At 48.5% G+C, this 25,590-nt stretch overlaps 1 protein-coding gene across 1 annotated transcript; it reads left to right on the top strand.

Moving 5' to 3' along the window:
• Nucleotides 1-1,054: 1,054 nt before the first annotated feature.
• On the top strand, nucleotides 1,055-25,216 carry LOC311426692 (disintegrin and metalloproteinase domain-containing protein 9-like; the record flags this gene model as incomplete). The annotated part of the gene is made up of 21 exons (XM_084503235.1): nucleotides 1,055-1,070; nucleotides 2,007-2,089; nucleotides 2,327-2,391; nucleotides 2,478-2,556; nucleotides 3,141-3,217; nucleotides 4,026-4,218; nucleotides 6,166-6,240; nucleotides 7,060-7,131; nucleotides 7,713-7,882; nucleotides 8,711-8,786; nucleotides 9,777-9,931; nucleotides 12,021-12,189; nucleotides 13,639-13,731; nucleotides 14,405-14,597; nucleotides 16,138-16,243; nucleotides 17,151-17,334; nucleotides 18,413-18,490; nucleotides 20,271-20,382; nucleotides 21,855-21,963; nucleotides 23,001-23,055; nucleotides 24,984-25,216. 21 exons carry the CDS (start codon nucleotides 1,055-1,057, stop codon nucleotides 25,020-25,022), a joined length of 2,199 nt encoding a protein of 732 aa, XP_084359361.1. The 3' UTR covers nucleotides 25,023-25,216.
• Between the last annotated feature and the right edge of the window lie 374 nt (nucleotides 25,217-25,590).

Raw genomic sequence — 25,590 nt, 5'->3', positions numbered from 1 at the left:
CCCTTGTTGGCTCAGCACCTTGCTGGGCTCTGCAGCACTTCATAAAGGAGCCACCAGACCCAGCGAGGAACATCGTGGATGGGCTGGGACCTGGGGGAACTCACCTTGCAGGGAAAGGACAACGGGGTTGGGTTTTTATGGGGTTTGGGGCATTTCTGGGGCTTGGGACTGGCGGCTCAGCTCCTGCTGGTGTCTGCGCGACAGGCAGCAAGCAGGGATTGCTGCTTGGGGGATGAGGCAGCAGAGCAAAGAGGACGTGCAGAGGGGATTTAAGCACCTTCTCCCACTGCTGACAAATCCTTTTCTGCTCCGTTTGCAAACACCTCCTTGCATTCCCGTGCTCTGCACACAGCTGCAATTGCTCTGTCTGCGCGCCTCCTCTTCCTTGGCACGGTTCGACAGGGTGAGTGCTGGCACAGAGGCTCTGAAGCGGGGCTGCAGTTGTGCAGAAGGGAAAAGAGTCAGCAGAAACAGCCCCAAAGGTGCAAGAGGCTCAGAGGCGGCTCCGAGTCTGCTCCTGGAGCAAAACCAGGCATGGATGGCAGCTCGCTGGTGCCAGCCACGAGTTGTGCTCTGGCAGCTGCTGTCTGGGGGTTTTCAGGGTGAATCTGCTCTTTTCTCACACTGGAAGTGATAAAAAGGGAAGATTTACTGAAATCCATCCTTGCCGTGGGCTGTGCCAAACCTGGACAGGGCCCCCCAGCACCTGTGCCCCTGGGAGGATGGAGGGATGAGAGCAGGGGGTGGAAATGTAAAATGGGAAGTTTCTGTTCAAACAACCACAATTTGGGCATTAATGGCTAAATGGCCATTAATGGGATGGGATGGGATGAATGGGATGGGATGGGATGGGATGGGATGGGATGGGATGGGATGGGATGGGATGGGATGGGATGGGATGGGGATGGGATGGGATGGGATGGGATGGGGATGGGATGGGATGAGGATGAATGGGAGGGTGAGAGGAGGAGAAAAGAGAGGAGAAGGGAAATGGGGAGGGGGTGGTATTGGAGGGAAAGGGATGGAATGGGGATAAGTGGCGGGTGGAGGAGGGATGGTGGCAGTTGGAGGTGAGAGCAGAGTGGTGGCAGGTGGGGGAACAGGCCCAGATGGCAGTTGGAGAAGGCATGGCCATGGCCATGGCGATGAGGGGGGTGGGATGGGATGGGACATTTTGGGGTGAGACAGGTTGGGGTGGCAGGTGGAGGGGCTCCAGGTGGCAGTTGGAGGCAGGGCTGGGTGGCAGTGGGGTGGGGACACAGTGGGGTGGGACACGGAGAGGCCCCACTGAGGGCTGGTGGTGGGAGAGGTTGGGAATGGGGCTTTGGGGGCAACTGGGGGGTTTGGGGCTCTGCTGGCAGCTCAGGGAGCCCAGCAAGGGGCTGGGGGAGCTGGGGAGGGGACCTGGCTGATGCTGTGTTCCTGCAGGCCGTGAGGGGCACAGGGATGGGGACGGGGCTGTGCCCACCCCTGAGGGGCACGGGGGTCGTGGGACTGATCCTGCTCCTCTGCCCAGGTGAGGGGAAGGGAGGCAGGGGGATGGGGAAGGGGGAAAGGTGGGATGGGATGGGATGGGATGGGATGGGATGGGATGGGATGGGATGGGATGGGATGGGATGGGATGGGGATGGGATGGGATGGGGATGAGGTTCAGAATGTGGGATGGGGATGGGCAATGGGGGTGAGGGGACATAGGCATGGGCTGGGGTCGTGAGCAGGAGGATGTGCATTAGGTTCTGAATCTTGAAATTCTGGAAATCATCTAATTTCTCCCCTTTTCAAGAGTTCTCCAGAGTTTCTTGTACCTAAACTTCTTTGGAAGTTGGTATTAGCAGTGAACTTCTCAACGCACTCTTTTATGCCTCTCGTTGAAGAATCTGCAGTTTTACATGTCAAATTTTTTAAATTTTCCCACCTAAAACCCTCCTTCTGCACTGCAGGGGTGGGAAATCCTCCCAGCCTGGTGTGAGCCACGTCCCTGCTCCCTAACCTCAGAACCTTTCCAGGGTTTGCTGAAGCGTCAAGCATCATCTACTCCGAAGTGACGGTGCCGAGGCTGCTGGAGCCAAGGCACGGGGCTGACACAGAGGTCAGGCGCTGGTTTGGAAGTGATTTTGGAAACACTTTTTAGCCCCTGGGTGCCCCCAGCCCTGACCCTGCCTCTGCCCAGGGGGATGCTGCATAGGGGATGGAGAGATGGGAGGGGGTTGGCTCTGGATCCCAAAATCAGCCCACAAACAGGGCTCCCCCAGGAAAGGCAGGGACCATGGAAAATAAATTGGAAAATAAATAAATACCCCAAATTTTAACACACATTGCATTACAGGAGGACAAGGCTTACTTAATCATGGCAGAAGGAAATTACCACGTCGTCCACCTGACGCAGGCAAAGTAAGGCTCCTCAGTTTTCCTTCCCCCTGCACAGCTCTGTGGCGGTGATCAACCCCCACCCTGAGAAATTCTGCTTCACTTTCCAGAAATCTGGTAGCCAAGGACCTCCCGGTTTTCACTTATGGGGCCGAGGGGGAGCTGATAACCGAGTTTCCGTACGTTCAGGTGAGGGTTGGGGTCTGCCCGGGGTGCCATAGGGGACAGAAGCAGTGCTGCTCGCCAAGGGGATGCCGTTTCTGAAAACATCCTTTTTTTTTTCACTATTTGTTTGCAAAAGGAAGGAAATTGTACAAAAAGTTGCTAAAACCTGGAAAAAAAAAAAAAAAAAAAAAAAAAAAGAGAGAGATTGATTAGAATGCTTGATTTTCCTTTCCAATTTTTAATGTGTTTTTTGTTTGTTTGTTTGTTTGTTTGTTTTTTAAACAATTTAACTCCACCAAAAGAAAAATTGAGGAATCTGAACAAATATCACCCCAAAATCACCATTATCCAAATATTCCCTTTTCTATCAGCACTGGAGGCAGCACTGATCCTGCCACACTCCCTCAGCCTCCTCCACCCTGCTCATCCTCCTGCTTTTTCCGTGCTCACCTCCCGCACCTTTTATTTTCACCCATGAAGCTCCTGCCCCAAATGGAAGGACAGAGTTATTTGAAGGTTGTTTTCTCGTTTTTCCCTTTATGGGTGCATTTTCTGAGCCCTGTCTCAGGAGCTTTTCCTGTGGCTGAGGCCCTGCTTGCCCCTTGCAGGACGACTGCTTCTACCAGGGGTTCGTGGAGGGCTCCCCAGGCTCCATCGTCTCCGTCAGCACGTGCTTTGGGATCAGGTAGGGTGCTGTGGGGCCGGGGTTTTGTGTCCCTTTTCAGAGCAGGTGATCCCCCTTCTGCCTGCCTCCTGCTCCATCCCATGGCTAGCGCCCAAATCTTCCAACACAGCTGAGAAAGTACAGGAGCAAATTTTAATATAGGGGTCTAAAAGATGCATAGATAGAAGAAAATCGGGGACAGAGGTAAAAAACTGATAGAAAATCAGTTTTTAATGAAATGTTTGGCCAAGCAGTGTGCTTTGCACACCTCTGGCAGGCTGTAGGCAGGTTTTACGTGCCAAAACACTGCAGAGACACTCAAAAAGCTCACAGTGAGTAAGTGCTGCTGGGGACACTTTCCTCCTCAGGTGCACCCCACATTTGGGGTATTTTCTGGGATATTTTCATGTCTGGCAGTGCCAGCTCCAAACGTACAGAAAGCCACTTCTGTAGGGGAATTTGGTTGCTCTTTCAAGGCTGTCTTACGCACACTAAGCCTTGAGCACCACAATTTTTCCCACAAAAGGTGTTTTAGGTGAGCTCCTCGTGCCATCATCTCACTGCATCCCTGCCCACAGGACATATTGTGGTATGAAAGAGCTAAAAGGAACCTTTTCCATCCCCTATTTCCAAAACCACATAAAATGCTGGCTTGTCCCAAGAGCCCTGTACCCCCGAGGATGCTCCTGGGGCTCCCAGTTGATGGCACAAGCTCCCGAGGGCTACCCCACACCTCTATCACTTTGGTTCTTTTTTTGCACTTCTTAAATAATTTAAGAAGCCATCTCCTTCACGTCTCTTACCTCCCTCTCTGCTGGCACATCCCCAGCGGAGTGCTGCAGTTTGGAGACCTGAGGTACGAGATCCAGCCGGTGGAGAACTCCTCGAGCTTTCAGCACCTCATTTTCCGAAAGGCGCTGGCAGAAGGCTCGCCCCCGCTCTGCCAGGTGCCCAGGGAGCACCAGGACCTGGACACAAGGGGAGAAATTGCAAACGGGAGCAGGAAAATCCTGGTTATCGAGGTAAGAGCTCCCCATCCGCTGTGTTACGGTGGTGTAGAGGTGCGGGGCAGGGAAAATCCTGGGCATGATGAGACCACAGATCTGGAAGGAGAGGATTTCGGCATCGTGTCCATGAGCTGGGTGCCTCCCTCCAAGCAGGAATTTTTGCTGAAGTCAACTTTGAAGTTTCTGATCCGTTTCTGACCCCCTTGGCACTGCATTTATTGCATCTTTGCATCTGGGCAATGCACAGCAGCAGCTCTCCATGTGCCCAGTTTTCAGCTCACAACAAGCACAGCTGGGCTGTACCGACCTGCTTGGCTCAAATTATGTGGGAAAAGCTTTAATGATGTCAAAACACACACATCTGCTGCCTCTCTTCTCTTCAGAAACCTTGTTTCCATGTTATCAGAGGAAATTAGTTTGCTCTGGCTTCATTTGTTACGGGACCTCACTGATGTGCTCATTTTCGGAAACACCTTGGTTAAAAAAAAAAAATGATTTGCTTTGATTTGCCAACGCTTCCAGGGCTTGTGAGGACTTTTGTCGTTGCTTTTCCTGCTGTCAAAAGAGCCCAGATAAAGTGTTATTTCTGTACCTACAAGTGTAGATTATTTATAGCCGCAGCCTGGCCGATGCCAGCGTGTTACGATTGCATTCGGTGAAAGAAATAGAGTGACGTTCAGAGATGCTGCCTTCTGATAACAATACGAAACACTTAGGTGAAAGAATTACTTACCAGCTCCCATGGTGGAAATATAGTTTTTTTAAATTGCTACAATTTCACTGAATTTACCGAGAACCCGCCAGAGAGAGGATAATTTATAATAATAATGAAGTGGTATCTGTTCATCGGAGAAGAGAGATGAGTCCCCACGCTTAAATGGGTCTTAAGCAAGAGAAGTTTTATAGACATGTATTGCTCTGCAGCTGCCAAGCTGGTTGTATTTCTGAGAGCAAAGATCTTCTCCTTTTCTTCTTCCTCCTCCTCTTCCTCCTTGTCCTCGTCCTCCTCTTCCTCCTCCTCTCACTCTCAGGGAATTACTAAGGCCAGGTTGTACCCAGAGCCCCGTGCAGTGAGAGAGGCTTTTGCAGTATTCTGGCATGCCAATGAATAAATTCAATTACTTAAAAGCAAAATTTTTGAACCCCAAAATGCCATTCTGGGGTTGGGAAGTCCCCGTGCTGCAGTGAAATCTTGACTCTACGCTGATGCCATCAGAGATGGGACATTGCTACCACTGAGGCTGACGGCTGGACTCGATGACCCCGAAGGTCCTTCCCATCCTAGATGATTTTGTGATTCCTTGACCCTATACCAATGCAGTAACCGACTGCAACCACCAGTTACCTTGCTGAGTGTCCAAACGTAGAAGCAGAGGCAAGAAATGCCCACAACTGCATGTCCAGAACCTGCTGGAGCCCAGGCACCACACGTGGGGCTTTCACTGCCTGAGCTGCTTTATGTCGGTGTACTGGGGAAAACGAGACAAAGCCAAGCAAGAGTAATTTCTGTGGCTTTCCTATGGCTTGAGCAACTTCACCCCAGGACCACTTTGCCCCAGCAATGAGCTGCTGATGTCCCTTTTCTTGCCATTCGCACTGGATGCTGCAACGGTGCTGGCCCCACTCTATCCTCCCTGCAATGCAGAGCAGTGTTTATGTGGCACCAAAATTATGGTTAAAAGTGGTCTGAGTGATAGGACAATCATGCAAAGGTTTGCAGCTATTTAATGTGAGCAATGCCAGGTTATCCCCTGCTACCAGGAAGCTACAACCATGTCCTGTCTCTGATTACCTGTGGCACTCGTTAGCACTTTTCCTTCTCCAACATACTCGTTGTGTTCTTGTACTGTGGGTACCAGGGAAATTCTGGACCAGGTTGAGTAACAGCACCTCGTTTTTTTGCAATGTGGTGAAAAAAAAGCACCTCTCAGAGTGTGACCTGTGCCATTTGATCTTTTGCAGGAGGTCCCCGGGCTCCAGAGCCTGCCCGTGCCCACCCGGTACCTGGAATTGGCTCTCGTCGCCAACCAGGAGCTGGTAAGTGCCAAAACTCAGCGCCGTGGGGCTTTGATACAGCTGCTGCTGTGTGCTGGAGGATGTTCTTTGCTCTGAGCCCCACTTCTGAAATCAGGGGGGTCCAATGTCTGTGTTTTTAGAGGAGAAGGGGCACTGGTTCTCAGCACCTGAGGGAACCAAAGCACATTCCCGTGCCTCTTGCCATGGGAAGGGGCTGCTGGTGCTCAGCTCGTGTGTGGGCGCTGCTGTGATTTGAGGCCGGGAGAAGAAATGGTTTTGAAATAAGTGATGAGGTCTGACTGCTGTAACACGCTCAGGGACGGACCCAAGCGGCCATTTCTGGGGTAATTGGAGCGTTTTGAAAACTACTCTGGTGTTTATTTGAATGGAATGAAATGGTGCAAAATGGTCCCATGGGGATACACGTCCTGGGAAGGTAGCAAAGCCCAGGAGCTGTGCCCCCTCTCCAACCCCGCAAGAGGTGGGGATTCAGCCTCCCCACCACCCCAAGGCACCAGCTCTGCTCCGTGGGAACCAAGTTTTTGTTTAAAGAAGGCAGATAATGGGTAGGCAAGTATGCCTCTCCGTGCACCATCCTATTGAATGAGCAGGACTCATTCAATTGGGCTCCTGTCGGTGCCAAGAGCCATCCTCTCGAAATAACAGAGCCCCAGTGGGGTGAGAAATCCCACACCGTGATTCTGACTGATGTGGTTAATTAGGATTTCAGCTGGGGAAGGGCTGGTGCAGACCCACGGGGGGCTGTGGGTGCTGGGCTGTGGAAGGTGCAAGGGGAGCTCCCCACGTGAGGCTGTAACGCATCCTCTCTCCTGTTTTCAGTTCAAAGCTAACAGCTACAATGAAACCCTGATGCTGCACCTCTTCATTTCCATAAGCAACCTCCTGAACACGGTGAGCACCCATGCGGTCCCGACGGTGGTGGGTGCCCTCGGAAGGGCCGGGTGCTCAGCCTCTCATGGGGAAATGATGGGCTCCCAAGCGATGTAACTCCCACCCCTAAAAAATCCCTTTGGGTGTGAGTGAAGCCAGTGTAAAAATTATTACGAAATTATCCCTTTAAAGCTGTTTGATGGAATATGCATTATCGGTGCTAAGTGCTTCCTGGTGGCTCATTATGATCTCCACTTCATCATCGCCCTGCTCTGAGCCCTAGAGAAGAGCACTGGGTGTTCCTCTGCTGATTCCTCTGTGTGCACACACGGGCAGGGTGCCGGGGCATCAGCCCACAGCTCAGCCATCCCAAAATGAGCTGCATGGAAAGCCCTATTAAATTGATATAACTCATGGAAATAAAGAAAATGCTCAGCTGTTTCGGCGAGCATCCCCAGGGATGGGGACCCCACCACCTCCCTGGGCACATCCCAGTGCCTGGCCACCCTCTCCACGAAGAAATCCTCCCTCCTCCCCAACCCAAACCTCCCCTGCTGCCACCTGAGGCCACCTCCTCGCGTCCCGCTGCTCGCCACCCCCAGGTGTACAAGCGCATGAAGCTGCAGATCGTCATCAGCGCCGTGGAGATGTGGACCAAGGGGGACCAGGTGACGGCCACCCACAGCCTGGACCAAACCCTGCAGGTCTTCACCAGCTGGTGCCAGAAGGACGCCGCGGTGCGCATCGAGTACGACCACGTGGAGCTGCTGCTGTAAGAGCCCTGATAAGCTGCCGATAAGCAGGAGCAGGGGGCACCCCCACCCCTTTCCCCTTCCATTTTTTGCGCCCATACACCGTGCATGTTTCTGTCCTGGTGGTACCTCACGGAGGAAAACGTTTTGGTTTAATCAGTCCATGTTTTAATCAGCGCCCGTTTGTCATGTAAATTGGTACAAGGAGGATTTTATGTACTTTGCCCTTCCCTTTCCTTGTCCTCTTTTGTATTTTCCCACGCATGCGGAGCGTGTATCGTCTTTCCAATTCTCATGCCGCTGTCTGTAACTGAATTATTATAATCTCGTTTTTAAGGTTAACCATTTTGTATAGATTAGCCATTCATTTTTAGACGTCTCAATTCATTGGCGTGTGGTTTACAGCACAAGATTTGAATTAAATTGTTTTGCTAGGAGGGGGAAGCTGGACCTCACACTGCCGACGCACTCACTTAAGCACTTCATTCATTCCCTTTTTAACACCTAGTGCATTGTTTCTGTTTTGACTGCTCCTTTTACTTCCCTTTGATGGGAAACAAACCCTCTGCATGCTAAAATCTCCGGTATATGTGTATAAATATGTATTTACTCTACAACACAGTCACTGCACACAGGGAAACCTTGCTGAGCAGCCCCAGAGCTCAGAGGGAAGCCAAAGGGATCCCCACTGATCCCTTCAAGGAAGGAGATCCCCATTGGTATAGATCTTCAAGAAATGAGTTTATTGCAGCCTGAAGCCATTATTTTCCAGCTGTAATTCCCTCAGGGTATCCTGTTATGATGATGTTGTTGCTTCCCTTTCACACCCCAAACTCTCTCTGCTGCAGTGGCCAATATTACGCGGAGCGAGGCTTTACCTGGAAGGGGATGATGTGCCAGCCCAACTCCGTCGGCGTCGTCTCGGTAAGGGGAGACCTCACAATTTGTAACACTGCCCCCATATCTTCCCACATAGCAGCAATAATGTCACAAAACCCCAGAATCCCAGAAGGGTTTGAGGTTGGAGGCACCTCTGGGTCCATCCAGAGCCACCCTTCTCCAGCAAAGACACCCAGAGCAGGGGCCCAGCACCACATCCCAGCAGCTTTTGGGGATCTGAGTCACAACAAGTGCCAGGCTGCTTTGGATGCTGTTCCCCAGCTCAGGATCCTGCAGCCTGAGCCCAACACTGAGTGATGTTCGCAGGCTCCAGCTGCATGGCTAAAGGAGAGCATCATCCATTCACAAATTTCCCCTTGAAATCAGCATTAACCTGAGTTATGCCCAGATTTTGCTGTAACAGAGGACGTAGATCTCTCTGGACACCTGGGCAGATTGCAGACACCTCTCCTAGGATGCAAAGAAGATGTTCAGGCATTCAAGGTGCTCGGTGACTTCCATCCAGCAGCCGATACATGGATTTTCCAGGGTTGTTTTAATGCCTATCAGTGTACACAGATGCAGTGTAAGGCTCAAGATAACTTACACAGCAAAGGTGATCACTGCTCAGTGTTATTACGTAAAAAGACACAGTTCCAACAAGAAAAAAAAAAAAAAATGAGGAAAAATAAACTTGTCATATTCACATTGAACCCTGGGATTTAATTCCGTGTCACTCCTGGGTTCAGATTTTTCAGCAGATAACATCTAAACCAGGCATCTAAAGAACGTGATGTTGGTCTTGTTTTTGGTGTTGCTTGAAGAAGAGGTGGAACAAATCCCCAGTGCTTCCCCAGAAAAATTCTTGTTAGGGGTTTTGGTTTCCCTAACTGGTTGTTTGCTCTGCAAGCCCCCAGCTAGCACAAATTGTACAATTACTGAGCAAAATGCAGGAATTCTGGACCTGAACTTGTCCACATCAACATCCCCTGCTTAGGAAAGCGTGGACCTGAGATTTTTTCTCCCCGGCTGCAGTTTTCTGGCCAGGACACCATCAGTGACGTGATGACCCTGGCGCACGAGATCGGCCACAGCCTGGGCTTCGACCACGACGACGCGAAACAATTCTACGACCAATTCTGCAACTGCAACTGCACCCACAGAGGATGCATCATGCGATCGTCCCCGGGGTGAGTACAGCTCGGTTCTCCCGACATCATTTTGGGTGAAAATTGGGTCATTGCCTCCTGCTGCTCCGCTCCGAGCAGCTGCTGGGTCACTTTAGGGGAGTGCATCCGCCCGTTCCTCCACAAAATCTTTTAATTCCTCTGTTCCAGCATCTACTTGGCATCCAAGCTGGCCCTGCTTTGTGCAGGTTGTAGGACCAGGGGCTGCCAATTTAAGTCCCTTCTAATTTAAATTACTCTACCATTCTTTATCAAGTTCTTAACAAGGTTGTGAGAATAGGTTTTTAGGTGAGACAAGGGACTCCGGCTCTCCTTGAGACACAAATTCACAGCAAACTCGGCTTCCTTGATCCAACTGGTGACATAATAATTTTTTATTAATTTTCCATCTGCTTTCTGCAAGTGCTGCTTGCTGTTGGCTTCTTCATGCCAGGGTTGAAAGCCTCCTGCAGACCCAGGGGTTATTGCACCCCTCCTCTTGCACTGCCTGTGTAAGGATGCTGCCTTTGAAAATAAATCTTCCAGAAAAGTTGCCTTGCATGGGGCAGGAGCTGCTCCTCTTTCCTGCTCCCTCATTATATAGCCATAACGAAGACAAAATAATTCCACTGATTAACTAATATTTGCTGAAACCTGTGAAGGATATTTGGCAGATGTCAGCCCCCGTTCTTTCAGCATCAAAGAAACCATAAGATATTGCAAGAGCATCCCTGTGGCCAGCTCCCAGTAATAAGACTGGCATAAAAATGCCTCGTTCCTCTGAGCTCTGGAGGCTCTCCCAACATGCAGTGAACATCAGCAGGCAGGGAAGGTTGCTTCATTGCAGATTCTTTTGCTTCTAAATCCAAAGATCCTTTTCTCAGGGCAAAGAAATCCGATTCACTTTCTTAAATGCATCAACGAGAAGGACACAGGGTCCAGGATTAATGCTGATGAACAATATCAGATCCCTTTTGTTACAAAGACCCACTGAGCCTCCCTGAAGACATTAAGGATTTGAGAAACCAGCCTCCTACCAGCCGTGTCTGTGCTTTCAGTAAGATCAGCATGGGAAGAGCCACTTCGGTGGGTGACCAGCGGTCCTGCTTCTGCCCGTGGCGGTGCCTCCCCTGATCTTCACCTGGGAGCCACCCAAAGGGATCGAGGACCCAGCACACAAGGGCTGGGGTGAAAACCTCACAAGTCAGAGCACTGCATCTTGGAGCTCCTTCAGTTTCTGTTCTCAGCTCTTGGATAATCACCTCTTTATCCCGAGGGACCAATTAAACGTATTTGTCTCCAACCTCTGACTTTAGGCGACAGTTCTTCCAGGACTCCTGCAGCGATTCCCATGCCCATACTCACATTTCCACGTGCACATCACCAGCACTTCTCTCCCTGACTCATTCGTCCTTCCATCCTCTGTGCTGCTGAGCTGTGCCATCGTGTCACCCCCTGCCCCTCAGCAGTCCCGTCACAGCCTTCAACATTTCCTTTGATACTGGCAGCATGCTCACAACCTTGCCGTCTTACTTCAGCTCTCCCCCTAATTCATATCATTATCATTAATTCATATCATCAAATACAAACTGTATTTAGCTCCTCTATAAAACCAGATGACTTAGCTTCACTCCTGGAAATCCTCATGCCCACGCTCCTGCATTGCTCACCACTCGATGTCGTTTACCTGAGCAGCCAGGCATGAAGCCTCCCCGTTTCTCCCCTGGTTATTTTGCATGTTCCAGGCTGTTTTGTAGCAGTCACGGGAAAGCAAGCAGATCCCTTTCACCCCCCGTGATCTGCTTTGCACACTGCAGTTTGTAAAGAACCACACTGCATCCTCCTGCCCTCCACCTCCACCTTTCCAAGGCATTTTCAAAACCACTTTGTGGGCTCTTCCTTCTCTCTTCCAGGCAGCTATTGCTGTCTCCCACGTCCTTATGCAATAAAAAGAGGGAAAAAAAAAAAAAAAGCCTTTTTTCCCCTAAAATTTCCCATATTCCTCTTTGTTAGTTAATCTCTCTGTTATTCTTTGACCCCACCAATTACTTTATGTATATGGTATGGTTTTATATATATATATATATATATATAATCAATATTTTTCTTGCAGATCTTGCTTGGCATTCAGTAACTGCACTATGAGAGAATATTATGATGAAGTAATAAAAAAAAATAAGCCTTGTCTGTTCAACATACCATCTTTAAAACCATTTCTTTTTGAACTCTGTGGCAACGGTGTCCTGGAAAAAGGCGAAGAATGTGATTGCGGCAGTGACGAGGTCAGCAATTAAATATTTCATTGCAATCTACAGGATAGAATGGTGTTAATAAAGTGTTTTTTGCAACTATAAATGCTCACCAGCTCCTGGGAAGGAGCAAACACTGAAGGGTTACGTGTCCAAATGAGCCCGTTGGCTTCCACTTCCATGGACACCCTTGAAGTGGGGGTTTACCCAACTATGGCTTTATTTGTGTGCAGAATATGCGTGATTTTTGTACATGCAGAAGGTATTTAGAGGTAATTTAATGTTTTTTTCCTAACTGTGGAGGGACCTTTCCCAGCTGACTGTGCAGAGCTAAGGGCGAGCTCGTGCTGTGGGGGGCTCTGGCTGCAAGGGGCTGGCCAGGAGCTGCTGGGAGGGAGATGACTCCAAACCTTGTCCACCTGGAAGGGTTTTTGCCTTCTGGTTGTGCTAATGTTCTTAAAAATGGGGGTCTGCAGACAAAAAAAACTACCTGAGTCCGAAGTCAAAGCCCAAAAAGGGACATGTCCCCTCCAAGATGTTCTACAGGCAGATAATTGCCTGTTGCCCTCTTCTTGTCTATAAAACCAGAGTTTTGCTGTTCTTTCTTCTATTAAATTTACCCTGAAATTAGTGGAAGAGTTTTCTAAAAGTGCTTTTAAGAGCACTTGCGTGTTGGTGTCTCTACTGCCATAATGCTAGGACGTGCAGCTGTGGCTCACCAGGACAGTTGTGCTTTCCAGCAAGAACGCTGGTTTGCAATTTGTGAAGTTGCTCTTTGTACAGAGCTTCTGCAGCCTGGTTAAGCCATACGAGCGTGCTGAGCAGATGCACTTTTTATCACCCCCTTTAACCTCTCTCTTCTCTATTTCCCATGTTTATTCCTCCCCAGTCCACCTTAGGCTCTCCCTTTCCCCCACTCTGGTCCTTCTCCCAGCCATCCCTTTTTGCACATCCTCACAATCTCCTTAAAATATCCCACAATAATTTTTACAGCATCCTCCCTTCCCTCTCAGGTACCTCATTCCAAGTCTGGTCTCCCCAGAAGGCCCAAAGAAAATATTATTTTTTGTCAGTTACCTCCTTTATCTTGGGGTTTGTGTGCCTGTGTGATAATTCAGTGCTGCTCCCGTCTCCTTTTATTGTTATTATGTTGGAAAGCCATCGATCAGCTCTTCTTACAAAGCAGATATCCCTACCTTCCAGGTACCCTTAAAAACTCAATAATTAATTTCTTTTATGGGACAAAATTCAGAGCCCATCAGCACCTTGACTGGTTTGGGGCAGGGAATCTGAACTTTTAAGGAATTAAAATTCCTGAATAAATCTGAGTTCCCTGCGACACAGAGCTCCACAAGCGAGGAGCAGCAGAAAAACAGCAGGGCTTTTTCCCTGAATTCCCTGCAATTTCACGTCTCTTAAGCTAGAGAGGAGCATCTGAGTGAGAGCCTGTAACAGCGGGATGTTTTGGTGTCTCACCCCCAGGCATGCCTCGAGTCGGGATGCTGCTTCTCCTCCACCTGCTCGCTTGCACCAGGGGCTTCTTGTTACAGGGGCGAATGCTGTCACAAGTGCCAGGTGAGTTACAGCAAATAGGGTAACTAAAGCCTCAGCTGCTCCTCAGAGCTGTTTGTTCGGTGCTATCGTGTTTATTTCCCATATTTCTCAGTATATTTGGTCTGAAAATATGCATAAGCATGATTGGAATCTGCTCGTGCTCCCGCAGAGAACAAATTGTTCTGAAACAGTGAAATTATGTCAGAGGAAAACCGTCAGCAGGAGCAGCAAACGAGGGCGCAGGGACAGCACCGCACCCAGCAGCCAGCCACAGGCATTGGCAGTCCTGGAGCAGACATCCCACGGCCACAAGAGTGGCCAAAAAGAGAGTTTTTAGGGAAGATCTAGCAGCAGGGTACCTCTAGAGGCATTTCTGACCCATTCAGCTTGAAATGTGTGAATAAAACCACATTTCTCTGCTGGGACGCCAGAAATCTCCCCTTGAACTCTCTCAGCAGGACAGCAAGGACCTGAGCCCCTCACGCCCTCCTCCGCTCCTTGCTCTGTCTGACGTTTTGCAAATTTAAATCATTCTTCATCTTACACTTTTGAGGCATTCCCTAAGATTTTGCCACGTGGATTTGAATAATTTGGACCAGCCATTCTGGAAAAAAAAAAAAAAAAATCAATTCCAAACTTGTGTGTGCTTTTATTTTATTTTATTTTATTTTTTTTATTTTTATTTTTTTCCCAGTTTCAGCCCGCAGGAAAAATCTGCAGAGAATACAGGAGCACGTGTGACCTGCCGGAGTTCTGCAACGGCTCCTCGGCCATCTGCCCCGAGGATGTGTTCAAGCAGGACGGGACGCCCTGCGGGGACAACGACCGCTGCTACGAGGGGCAGTGCCACAGCCACGAGGCTCAGTGCAAGGCTTTGTTCGGCAAAGGTAGCACATCGCCCGACCCAGAAGTAGCCCCTGCCTCCTCCCTTCTCCCTGCCCTCTGCTTTGAAAAAGTCCTTTTTATTATTTTTTTTCAACTGACCTAAAAATTCATTGTTTGCTCTTTGTGAGGCAGGCAGGCTTAGGTGTCTGGAGGGGTTACCTAAGAATATAAGTGATCTTAACCAGATCTACAACTCAAATTCTGATGATTGCTGCTGTTGTTGCTGATGGGGAAGCAATTTTTCTATGAAAGTACGCATAGAAAAATCACAGAATCACCAAATCATCTAAGTTGGAAGAGCCCTCCAAGATCTCTGAGTCCAACCTCTGACCTAACCCTAACCAGTCCTCCACTAACCCATATCACTGAGCTCTGCATCTAAACGTCTTTTAAAGACCTCCAGGGATGGTGACTGAACTCTGGGCAGCCCATCCCAACGCCCAACAACCCTTTCAGTAAATAAGTTCTTCCTCATATCCAACCTAAACCTCCCCAGTGGATGAAATATTACAGAATGCTTTTGAAATACCCCGTGATTTTATATCATAACTGTACAGATGAAACAATATGTAAATAAATATAGTATAATATATTTTTTTTTAACAGTTAGGGTAACAAAAAAGAGGTTTTCTCAGGCAGCAGTGGTTGCAGTGCCATTTAGGACCACTTTGTGCTCTGTTTCCCATGGGAATGGCTGATATTTGCCCGTAGAGAGACCCAGAAGTAAAGGTGTGCTGGCAACAGCCAGTGGGAACACCGTTATGCTATTGAAAGCAACAGCACCCCCAGTTTGTGCATCCAAATTTCCCCCAGTTCCAACTTGAAGCGATTTTTGGATGCCTGCCCACATCCTCCCCGAGATATTTCAGTTCTGTAGGAAGTGCCCAACTTCCCCAGAGTGTGTGGCAGGGAGGGCACGTTCTGCGCTTCCCCATCAGCAACAGCAGCAGCAAACATCAGGATTTGAGTTGTAGATCTCATTATGAACGTATGCATGTCAATAAAGCCAGGTTTCTCTGTGTTTGGGCACGTTTCTGAGAAGTTTGGAGACTCTGGGAAGCTGTAACCCTTGCACATGAAGGTGGTAGCGCCATGAAGGGCACTGCAAAAAGGCGAGGATATTGATAAGGCAGATTATTTCTGTCATCATCTTGGCATGGGAGCTGTCATGTGAAGGGCTGATATGGCCATCTCAGCCTTCTCTGTGTTATACAGCAAGTTAGAATTAAAGGGAAAAAAAAAATAGGCTTGGGAAAGATTTGCAGTCTGTATTCCCATCTTGTGCTCCACGTTGTTCTGGATAAATGACCACGGTTTGTTCTCTGATTGTTGGTTGATCTCTTGGTGGCAGATCTGTTCACGTAGCCTCTTCATTCTCACATTGACCAATCTGGTTCATAAAAAGAACTGGGGAAAAAATAAATTGAAAAATCCATAAAACGTGACAGGTCCTTTCAGGACGATCCCACGGAGCAGCAGAAAGGGTTAGGGGTGCAGGTATGCACCTTGCCATGAGCATTTCTGTTTTCTTTGTCCCTGCAGCCGCCCAACGTGCCCCGCTGAGCTGCTTCAGGGAGGTGAACATCCGAGGTGACCGCTGCGGGAACTGCGGCTGGAACGGGACCTACTACACCAAGTGCCGGGAGGAGTGAGTGCCACCAGCACCTGGCTGCTCAGCAGGAGCAGGACATCGCCCCGTGCAAGGGGTGTGCAGCCCCAGCACCCTGTTCCATTTGATAACCTGTTTTTTTTTAGCCTTTTAGCCTTAATTCTTGTCATGTTGCTGCCACGCGTGGCATCTCCGAAGCCCCCTCTTTCTGCACCAGGACTGGCACGGAAAGTGCAGTCCTTCAGCCTGTGAACCCCCCAAGCCTTCCTCCTCGGTCCTGTCCCAAGAGTAGGATTTGAATTTGGGTATGGATAATGGTCCAAAAGGATGGAGGTTTGGTCACCTTGGAGATTTGCTGTGTGTGTGCACATTAAGTCACCCAAAAATACACAGGCACTAGTACCTGACCTTTCCTCATGCTTGCACTTGGCTGTTCACCCAGGACTGGGACATTGCCGTCATCAGAGCAGACACTAGAGTGTAAATTCATAAATTGAGCTAATTTCTTATTTTCCCTCTGCACAGGCAGAACTTGAGCTTCACTGTTGCCATCTCTGAGCGCAGAGATGAGCTTCTGGGAAACTCTACCTGGCATAAATATCAGTATTTCTCATACAGTATTAAAAAAATGGCAAAACGTGAAATTTGAGGGTCAAAAAGACAAACAGATGTGTCCCTGCTGCACTGACACCACTGGGTAGCATAGGATCCGTGTCAGTGCTAGTCAAACACCTCCAAAAAAGGCTGGTTGGATGGGAATTGCCTACAGGGATCAACCCTGGACCTGTAACCTCTGACCATGCCCGGATTGCTCCAAGGGTGTGAGCTGGAAGAGGCCAAAACCACAGCAGGGTGCTCAGACAGCCAGCAGCACGGGTCAGCACATCCTCGGATGTCTTCACACACCTTGCAGCAGCCTGTCTGTCCGTCTGTCTGTCTGTCTTAGGAACATCCTCTGCGGGAGAGTGCAGTGTGCCAACATTAAACGAGTGCCGGTCCGGCAAGACGGCGAGACCGTGGTGCAGACCACCGTGAACAACGAGCTGTGCTGGGGGCTGGAGTTCCACCTGCCCCTGGACACGCCTGACGAAGGCTCGGTGAAAGACGGCACCTCGTGCGGGAGGAACAAGGTACCCATGGATGGCCAGGGAATACAGGGATGGAATAGGATGGAGGTTAAATGGAAGGATTTGTTCCTAAAGAAAATGCTCGCGATCTCCAAGATAAGCCCCAAAGTGTTAAAGGCTCCTTTAGAGGGGGGAAAAATCGCAGCACGTCACTTTGGCTTTTGTTCTTGGCTTTTTTCTTCTTCTTCTCAGGCATGAAAGATTCTCCTCTTCTTTTGAAGCTACTAACCAAAGTCAAAGTTTATCTGTTGCACATAAAAAAGGAATTTCAAATGTTCTTCCAAGAACAGGGCTCACTCCTTCCCTTTGACCCACACAGAAAGCAGAATACCTGTCAAGCTGGTGACAGACTAAAGGATCAGTTCCCTGCTATCATATGGCAGCAAAAATACCTCTAAGAAAAGCCCAGGCACTGAGTTCCACCAAAAGGGAAGGAGCTCGTCAGTGCTGGCTTCAGCAGAGTTCCCCTTTCAGGAGAGATGGGACTCATACCACCCACCAAATGCAAATATTTTTCCCCAAACTAACTAATTTGCAAGGCAAAAAGCCAAAAGTGTAACTCCTCCGGTCTTCTCCTGCCCAGAGGAGATACTTGGGTGCCTCCTGGAGATATGAGGATGCTCCAGGTGAGTCACTGAGCAAACAAAACCCCTTCTGTACTTCCAAGGCCTTGTTCGTGTCATAGGGACTGGACAGGACGAGACAGGAGCCTACTAAAATTGGCACAACTGTCAGTTTTTTTTCAGCTCTGAATTACTCCTGAGGTAGAAGAGGTTTCGGTGCCTTTTGTAGCCCTCAGTGGGTTTGTTCCACCTCCCTTTTGTTTATCTTTTGTTCCATCTCTTTGGTTTGTCTTGACCCTGGAAGCAAAGACCTTCATTTTATATTCCCCTGGTGCTTGTTTGGAGAGAGGGGATGAAAAGGCTCGGATGAAATGAAATGAGTGAGAAGACTTGCTGGGCCGTTTCTCAGTAATTTTATCCCAATTCGGCAGTCAGTGCCCTTTCCTGGCATCTGTCATTTCACCTTTTCACCGATGTAGACTTGTTTCTTTCTGCAATAAATCTGTCTCCTTCTGCAGATATGTATAAACAGGACGTGTGTCAGTGCAGCTTTTCTCAACAGCGATTGCACAGAGAAACAGTGCAATGGCAAAGGGGTAAGTAGAAAACCTCCAAGTATCCTTTAAAGAGCAGCATATATGAAATGTAAATTTGTCTCTCAAAAGCATCAGTGGAAGCCCATAAAGGTTTCCAGATCAGCAGCACAAAAAATATTTTGTTTTTCACCCATGGTTTCCTCCCAGATCGTGCTCTGACAGTCCACAGCTCTTGATAGCAGTGTTCATCGGTTATTTCTACCTCTTGTCTTCTTTGTTCCCTCGAATGTTGTAAAAGCTGACTTCTACATCGTAATGCTTCATCCTTCATTGCACCTGTCAGTGCTACTGAATTTAAATTAGCTGGGGCTGGAGAGATCTTCTGAAAGATGCATGCTGGGTTATACAACGCTGTTTTCCTCGCAAGTAGCACAGAAATAGCAGATTTTGTACAACACAGGCTGCACTTCATCTTCCATAAAACCTACATTTCAGGCACTAATACTGGCAGAATTATTTCACGTGTCAGTTTTTTTCTGTGATGTCACTTTCAGGGTACCCGTCCCTCTTTCCTGATAGACGTTGTAGGCGAGCAGGAGATGTGTCTGGGGAAAGTCTGGGGAAGATTTGCTGTTGTGGGGCCTTTAGCTGTAATATCAGGGGGAATCTGTAAGAAAAATCATGCTGGCAACCCAGAGCTGGAGGAATCTGTTGTCTCCTTTTCTTCTGTTACCACGAGCTGCAGCTAGCTGGGTCCACCTTTAGTTATGTTCTTGGTAAAAGGTAGTTGGAATAACCATGTCTTTTTGCTGTCCCTGGAGAGAGAAGGGTTTATGACCCCAAAAGACATATGCTTTTTCCTCGGGAAGCAGTTCTCCAAACTAAGCACACTCGAAATATAATAATTATTGCTCTGTCTGGCACAGGCTGCAAAGAAAAGGAGTGAAGAAAGCAAACTTCCACCCTGCCACCGCAGGGAAGGGGAGTGAAACGTCACTCAAAGCCCAGCTGCTGTGTTTGTGCCTTTACCTGGGAAAGTGAGCAATTTTGGGATGGGGCAGCAGAGCTCTGGGTCCGTACAGCCAAACAGTATCACGGCCCTGGGCTAACAGCAAGCCATGCAAAATCAGCCAGCCAGCATCTAAAGAGAGCTAAAAAAGCTCACCTGGCACCGGCTGGCCCCGCAGCATGAGCCGGCAGCGGGGTGAGGTCCCATCTGGTGAGCAGCGCAGCCTGCACAGCCAAGGGAGTCAGGGCTTTATCTGGTAGCAAAAGCCATGATTTCTGAGTCACATGGAGGTGACAAATTCACTTGGGATGTGTCTTTGACATTTCATGATGTCATGACAGAAATAGGGACATTCGCAAGAGCAGGGTAGCTCTGCAGTTGATAAAGACTACGAAAGTGCTTTCCAAATCTGCAGCGCAAACAGCTTGAGGATTTCAAAAAGCACTCCTACCAAGCTGGCAAAAAGGCAGACGTAACCATCTTTCCCCTTCTGCGTGCTGCCACCTCCTCCCTGCTGTGCCTGCAGCCTGTCTCAGCAGGACCAACTCCGCGGGGATGGGTTGGGGACTCCCACTGCCCTCACGTCACCGCCGCAGCAGAAACCTAGTGATAGGTACAAGCCAAAAAGCCCCCGACAGCCTGTGGCCAGGGGATCCTGTCCATCAGCTGTACATGAGCATTTCCATGCTGGCAGCTCAAGGAGAGGAGCAAATTTATCCCAGGCTGTGGAGCTCATCCTGCCCTTCGCTGCCGGTCCTGCCGCGACGCCGCGCTGCCACACGGTGTTTCTCTGTCTTTCATGCCATAAAATATTTATTTATTTTCTTCTAGGTGTGCAACAACAAGAAAAACTGCCACTGCGATTTTGGGTGGGCCCCTCCAGACTGCAAGCAGGAAGGATTTGGAGGCAGCGTCGACAGCGGCCCACCTCCTTCGTACTACTGTAAGCGCGGCGGGGTGGGACCGCCCTGCACATCACACTGCCTCTCTTGGCATTATTTGCTCTTGGACAAGCTCAGCAGTTCCCCACCTGTATTTCCAAATCATTCCAGGCTTGGTTCAGGCATCTCTTTCTCCCTTCCTATTTAAACACATCAGATTTGGGCTTGCTGGTCTTTGTAGGTCCCTTCCAACTGAACTATTCTGTTCTGTTCTATTCTAATTTATTCTATTCTAATTTATTCTATTCTAATTTATTCTATTCTAATATATTCTATTTTTTTTCCTCTTATCTCACTTCTTTTTACCCCTCCAGTTGTGCTTGCCTTGCCTGCCTCTCTCTGACTACTCTCAGGGCACCCAGAGGAACTGCAGATCGATTCCATTAAGCACAGGGGCCAACGAGCCAGCCCACGGTTCATTAAGACAGCTGATGAGGAGTGTCTTTTGAGCTCATCAGAACCCTCTTAGGAGAATCTTCCTTTCCTCTTAACGGAGATCTCCAGCAGAGCTTCAATCCTGGGAGAACAGGGCATAAATAAATATTTTCCTGGCACGTACCCCTGAGATTTACCCTTCTGCTTTCCTATATATTATGGGCAATAACTTGCTGATGAGCAGAACGCCACAGTCACTCAGCAGCACTCCAAAACCCAATTGCTGGCAGCTTTCAGGCTCTTCCCTGACCCTCTTTGCTCATCAGTTCTGCTGCTGATGAAGAATGATGAGATTTTTCTGCTGCTTATTTGGCCGGGCTGATGGCAAGTCGCTCGAGCGGTAATAGGGCCAATGGCACTACAGAAATCAAGCTCTTCTGGGCAATTAACATCTTTAATGCTGAATCAGCTGTTCCTGAAACATCAACCCATCGTGATACTTCACCTACTGGCGTGGTGGTGAAGATGCCCAAGTGGCAACGTCGTGCTCCTCTCAGTTCATGGAGAAAGGCCAACGCCAAATTTTAGGATCCTGCTGGAGTCTTCCTGGTGGCTGGAGGCGTGCTGGGAGGAGCGAACCCTTTTCCACCTTCCCTAAGAACAACCTCCCATTCTCCTCCAGACACTAGCTACAGGCTGGAGCCTCAGCCATTAGCAGAAGTAGATGTTCAGCTCAAATTTCTTATCCACTATATCTGGATATTTCCTCATCTGTGCACCCTTATCAGGGAACAACCTAGGAAGCTTTCCATTTTTTTCCCAACCTCACTGGTTATCCTCGAGCTTCTTACCACGCAGTCCCAAAAAGAATCCTTGCTTCCAGGCCCATGTAGTGTTATTTTACCCCCTGTGCTGCGTACCTCAAGGCTTTTGATTGTTTCTGAGAGTGATGCAAACGCTGGTGGCTCCCAAGCAGGCAGTGGTGGAGGTGCCTTGGAGACCTGAGCCCTTTCTTCTCCATTTCTTCCCTTTTTGTGCCAGAAACGCCTGGTGTGCACAGAGCATAATGTTCTCTTTTTCTGTCTTCCTTTCCAATCAGGGGGAACTGTAAAGAATATGGGAAAAGCTTCTGGGACGCTGTTTTTACTCTTCTTGGTTTTGGGCATTTTGGTGTACAAGAGGGCTGAAATCGTGGACTACATCCGAAGGTAGGTGACACTCCAACAATTTACAATTTCTAACCAAGGTTCTTGGCATGTCTTTGTTCCCTGCACAATACTGGCCACCTCTCTTGCAAACCAAGTTTCTCTTGCTTCAAAGAAAACGCAGAGGAATGCAACCAGGAGTGCTCCGGGCTGGGAACAAAGCCTTGTCACAGCTGCCTCGTATCCAGAAATGGCAGCAAGAGCTTAACATTTTTTAATCCATTCTGGCATTTTTTAAAAGGTTTCCATAGAAGTTTTGAAATGAAAATCGCTGTCTAACTTCAGGGTAATTTTTCATATAGTTCTGTTTGTTTTGGTTTGTTTTGTTTTGTTTTCTAAGTGGCTCTTCCTTTTTTCTCTTTTGAAATTTATAGTTCAATTCATTTACTTTTTCCTTTGAGGTTTGGGAAAAAAATAAAAGAAAAGAAAAAAAAGGGCAAACAAAAGTTGAAAAAAAGAGAAAGGTTTTAAAATAGTGTGCAGAGGATAAATGCTCTCTTATCCTCTTACTGGTTTGCACATTTTTCCCAGGTCAAATGGCTTTATAAGCTTAACTGAAAGAATATGGGAATGCGACTACAGGCAGGGAGAACGTTCCAAATCCCACAGCAGAAAACGAAAGCTGGCATTCCCCTCGATGGTCTCTGCACATCCACATGCTTCAGATTTGCCGGGCTAATTTATTGTGCCAAGAAGTAGGATGAACAGAAGTTCGTTCCGCTCTTGGCAGCGGGACTGCCTAGCACCCAGCCACCCTCCAGTACAACCAGTCTGGGTATCTCCACCCCATGCTGGAGTCCCCAGAGCAGCTCTAAGAAATGCTTCCCCCCTTGCCCCGGTGATCTGTGGTGTCTCTGGGTCTTGGGGAGGAGAGGGGGTTTAACTTCACACTTCTGCTTTCTTGTCATTTTACGTATCCATGCCATTGAATGTGATTTTGGGAAAACAGCCAGCATTTCTCATAAGGTACCTGCACCTTTTTCTGCATGAAATCCCTGCCCAAAGCTCTGTTCCCTGAGAACTTTGACTTTCCCTTATAGGTGGCAGCTCAGAAGACAGGAAAAAAGACGTGAGACCACTCCTTCTTTAAAAGAGGTAAGAGGTCCTCCCATTCCCAGTTAAAAACAACATTTGTGAAGGGGTTTGGAGCACTGCAACTTCTCCATACTCTCCTCACATCTTTTTCCTTTCTCAGTAAGTGTTGCTCCCCCTCTTCTGTCAGTCCAAGTTGAAAGGTGCCAGGGAGGACAAAAACAGAGCTCAAATACTCAGCAGCGTAACTGCAGAAATTTGTTTTGGTTTAGGTCAAAAGGCAGTTTAATGTAAAAATACCAAGTTCCTCCAAATAGAAGCGTGTTCAGACTGATTGCTTCAAGAGCTGACATCAGCATCACAACACAGCTGCAGAAAGCCCAAACAAAATCCCAGGGCTTGTCAGAAAACAAGAATTATGTCCACCTCGGAGCGAATACAAGATCTCTGCCGAAACGACAAAAATCAGACTTTGCAGTGTGCGGGCCTCTGCTCTGGTTGTGGCCGTGGGGTTTTCCTGCAGTGCCCACGGCTGCTCGGCGAGGCTGCAGCAACGGGGCTCGTCTGAACCAAGTCAAAGCTGCTTCATCAGATCAGCTTTTCCAAGGAAAAACTCCCTCGGTAAATACATGAATAAGTCCTGCCTCGTCTAGTTACGAATGCAGAAGAAAAAAGGGGAAGGAACTGGAAAAGAGAAAATAGGAAGAAGGAAAAAAAAAAGATGGCCTCGACTCAAGCCACGTGTGCAGGAGGCTGAGAAGAGCCCTGGGGTCAGAAATTCGTGGTTTTCAGGAAAAAAATGGAAGATGCTGGTCCTATCATTTGAAGAGGTGACTGAGGGGGATTATATTGGGTATTAACCCCCACCTACATCCAAGGCAACCACAATTCAGGCCTGACTTTTTAGGTTTATTGTGGGCAGAACAAGAAGTGACGTGACTAAACTGGCACGTGATATTTTGGGTAGGAAAAAGTGGAAAAAAAAGGCTGAATTTCTTTTTAAATTGCACTGAAGAGTCCACTACATCTTACAGAACAAGCAAACTTTGACACAGATGGGAAAACTTACTTTTTTTCTGTCGATAGTTAATTAAAGTCTGGCAGTCGTTGTCTCGAGATGCTGATGAAATCCAGCCCTGGACATAGCGCAAAGGAGACTGGATAGAAAACACGATTAACCAAAATTTTAGCAGAGTGTGAGCATGACCTGCAAAACAAGAGGGGAGCAGAAAAGGGAGGCTAGGGAAGGTATGCTGCCTGCTGTCTTTGTTGCTAATCCATCATACGTGGACTCTAAACATGCCACAGGAGTCTAGAAGCGACAGATGTGATAAAATGCATGTACATAAATTCTGCTGAGGACACGCAGTGTAAGAATTGCACTGCAATTTTGCACACTCTATGAGAAAGAAAAGCCATAAAACACGGGAGAACACCAGGGAAACACTGAGGCACCAGGGAAGAGGTTGGAAACTGCAGCCCAGGGAACAGAAGCGAAGACAGGAGGTGCCTGGCAGGTAATATCCTGTAATATTCTGAGGAATGCAATATCCCAAGAAATGTCCTCTCATATATAGAGTTATACACACAGCACAGCAATGAACTGGCTCAGATCGAGGCCCATCGAAGCAGCACCTTCTCTCCAGCGTGCAGACAGCCTGGGGAAAGCCTCACCACAGAGAGCTGATCCTTGTCCCAAGAAGCTCTGCTGATGGCCACTGCTTGCTTCATTCAGAGGTCTTTTTGGGTCCACCCTCCACAAATGTGTCCACTCTGAACCTGCTCCTCCTCCCGTGGATCCCAGGGCTGTGAAATTCACACAAAAAAAAGGTCTTCTTTCACTCTCTGAAGCGTGTCTTTCCAACAAATACAACTGCTCCATTATATACGTCTTAAAATATGAACACTGGGCTCTGTATCATCAGCTCGTTAACAAAATAACCTCCAATAAGTAGAGTAAATTGCACTGACATTCACGTTTTATTTTTCAGGAGAGCCTGGCAGAGGCAGACAGAAGTCCTACGGATTAAGCCAGAGCAGGGCCTCTTTGCAGGACACAAGCCCCCAAAGGATGGAAACAGCCTACAGAGGGCTCTGAACGCAGCCCCACGTACTGCTGGCTTTGTGGGAACTGGCCGTGCTTCCCAAACCTGTCACGTTAGTTTTGGTTTTGTTCCGCTTTAAATAACATTACCTCCACTGAAATAAACAATTTTCCTTCCGATTTCTGTTGGTGGTAAATCCCTCATCTGCTAGGAGGCTGGGCTCCAGGCATCTCAGAGGTTTCCAGCTCTGGTCCAGCCGTCTCTGGTCCTGACCTGGAGAAGGTGAAAGAAAGAACAACCATTTATTTGACCCCATAGGCATAAAAGAAGACAAAAAATGCTGCATTTCTCTTTGAAATACTCACCCCTGGACACACAGGGCCATGCAGCTGCCTTGTGAGGGTCTGCCTTGCAGTGGGCTGCGGCCATAGGGATGTCCACGAGGTCTCCTGTGTTCAAAAGCTGAACGAGAACAAAGAAGGGGAAGCAATATTGTGCCTGCACCTCACCCACACGAGCGATCCGACACAAACTGCTGGCAGCAATTCCTGTT

The sequence above is a fragment of the Aythya ferina genome, assembly GCF_964211825.1.
Source record: "Aythya ferina genome assembly, chromosome: 1".
NCBI classification, from domain to species: domain Eukaryota; kingdom Metazoa; phylum Chordata; class Aves; order Anseriformes; family Anatidae; genus Aythya; species Aythya ferina.
This window is presented reverse-complemented; position numbering and strand designations above follow the sequence as displayed.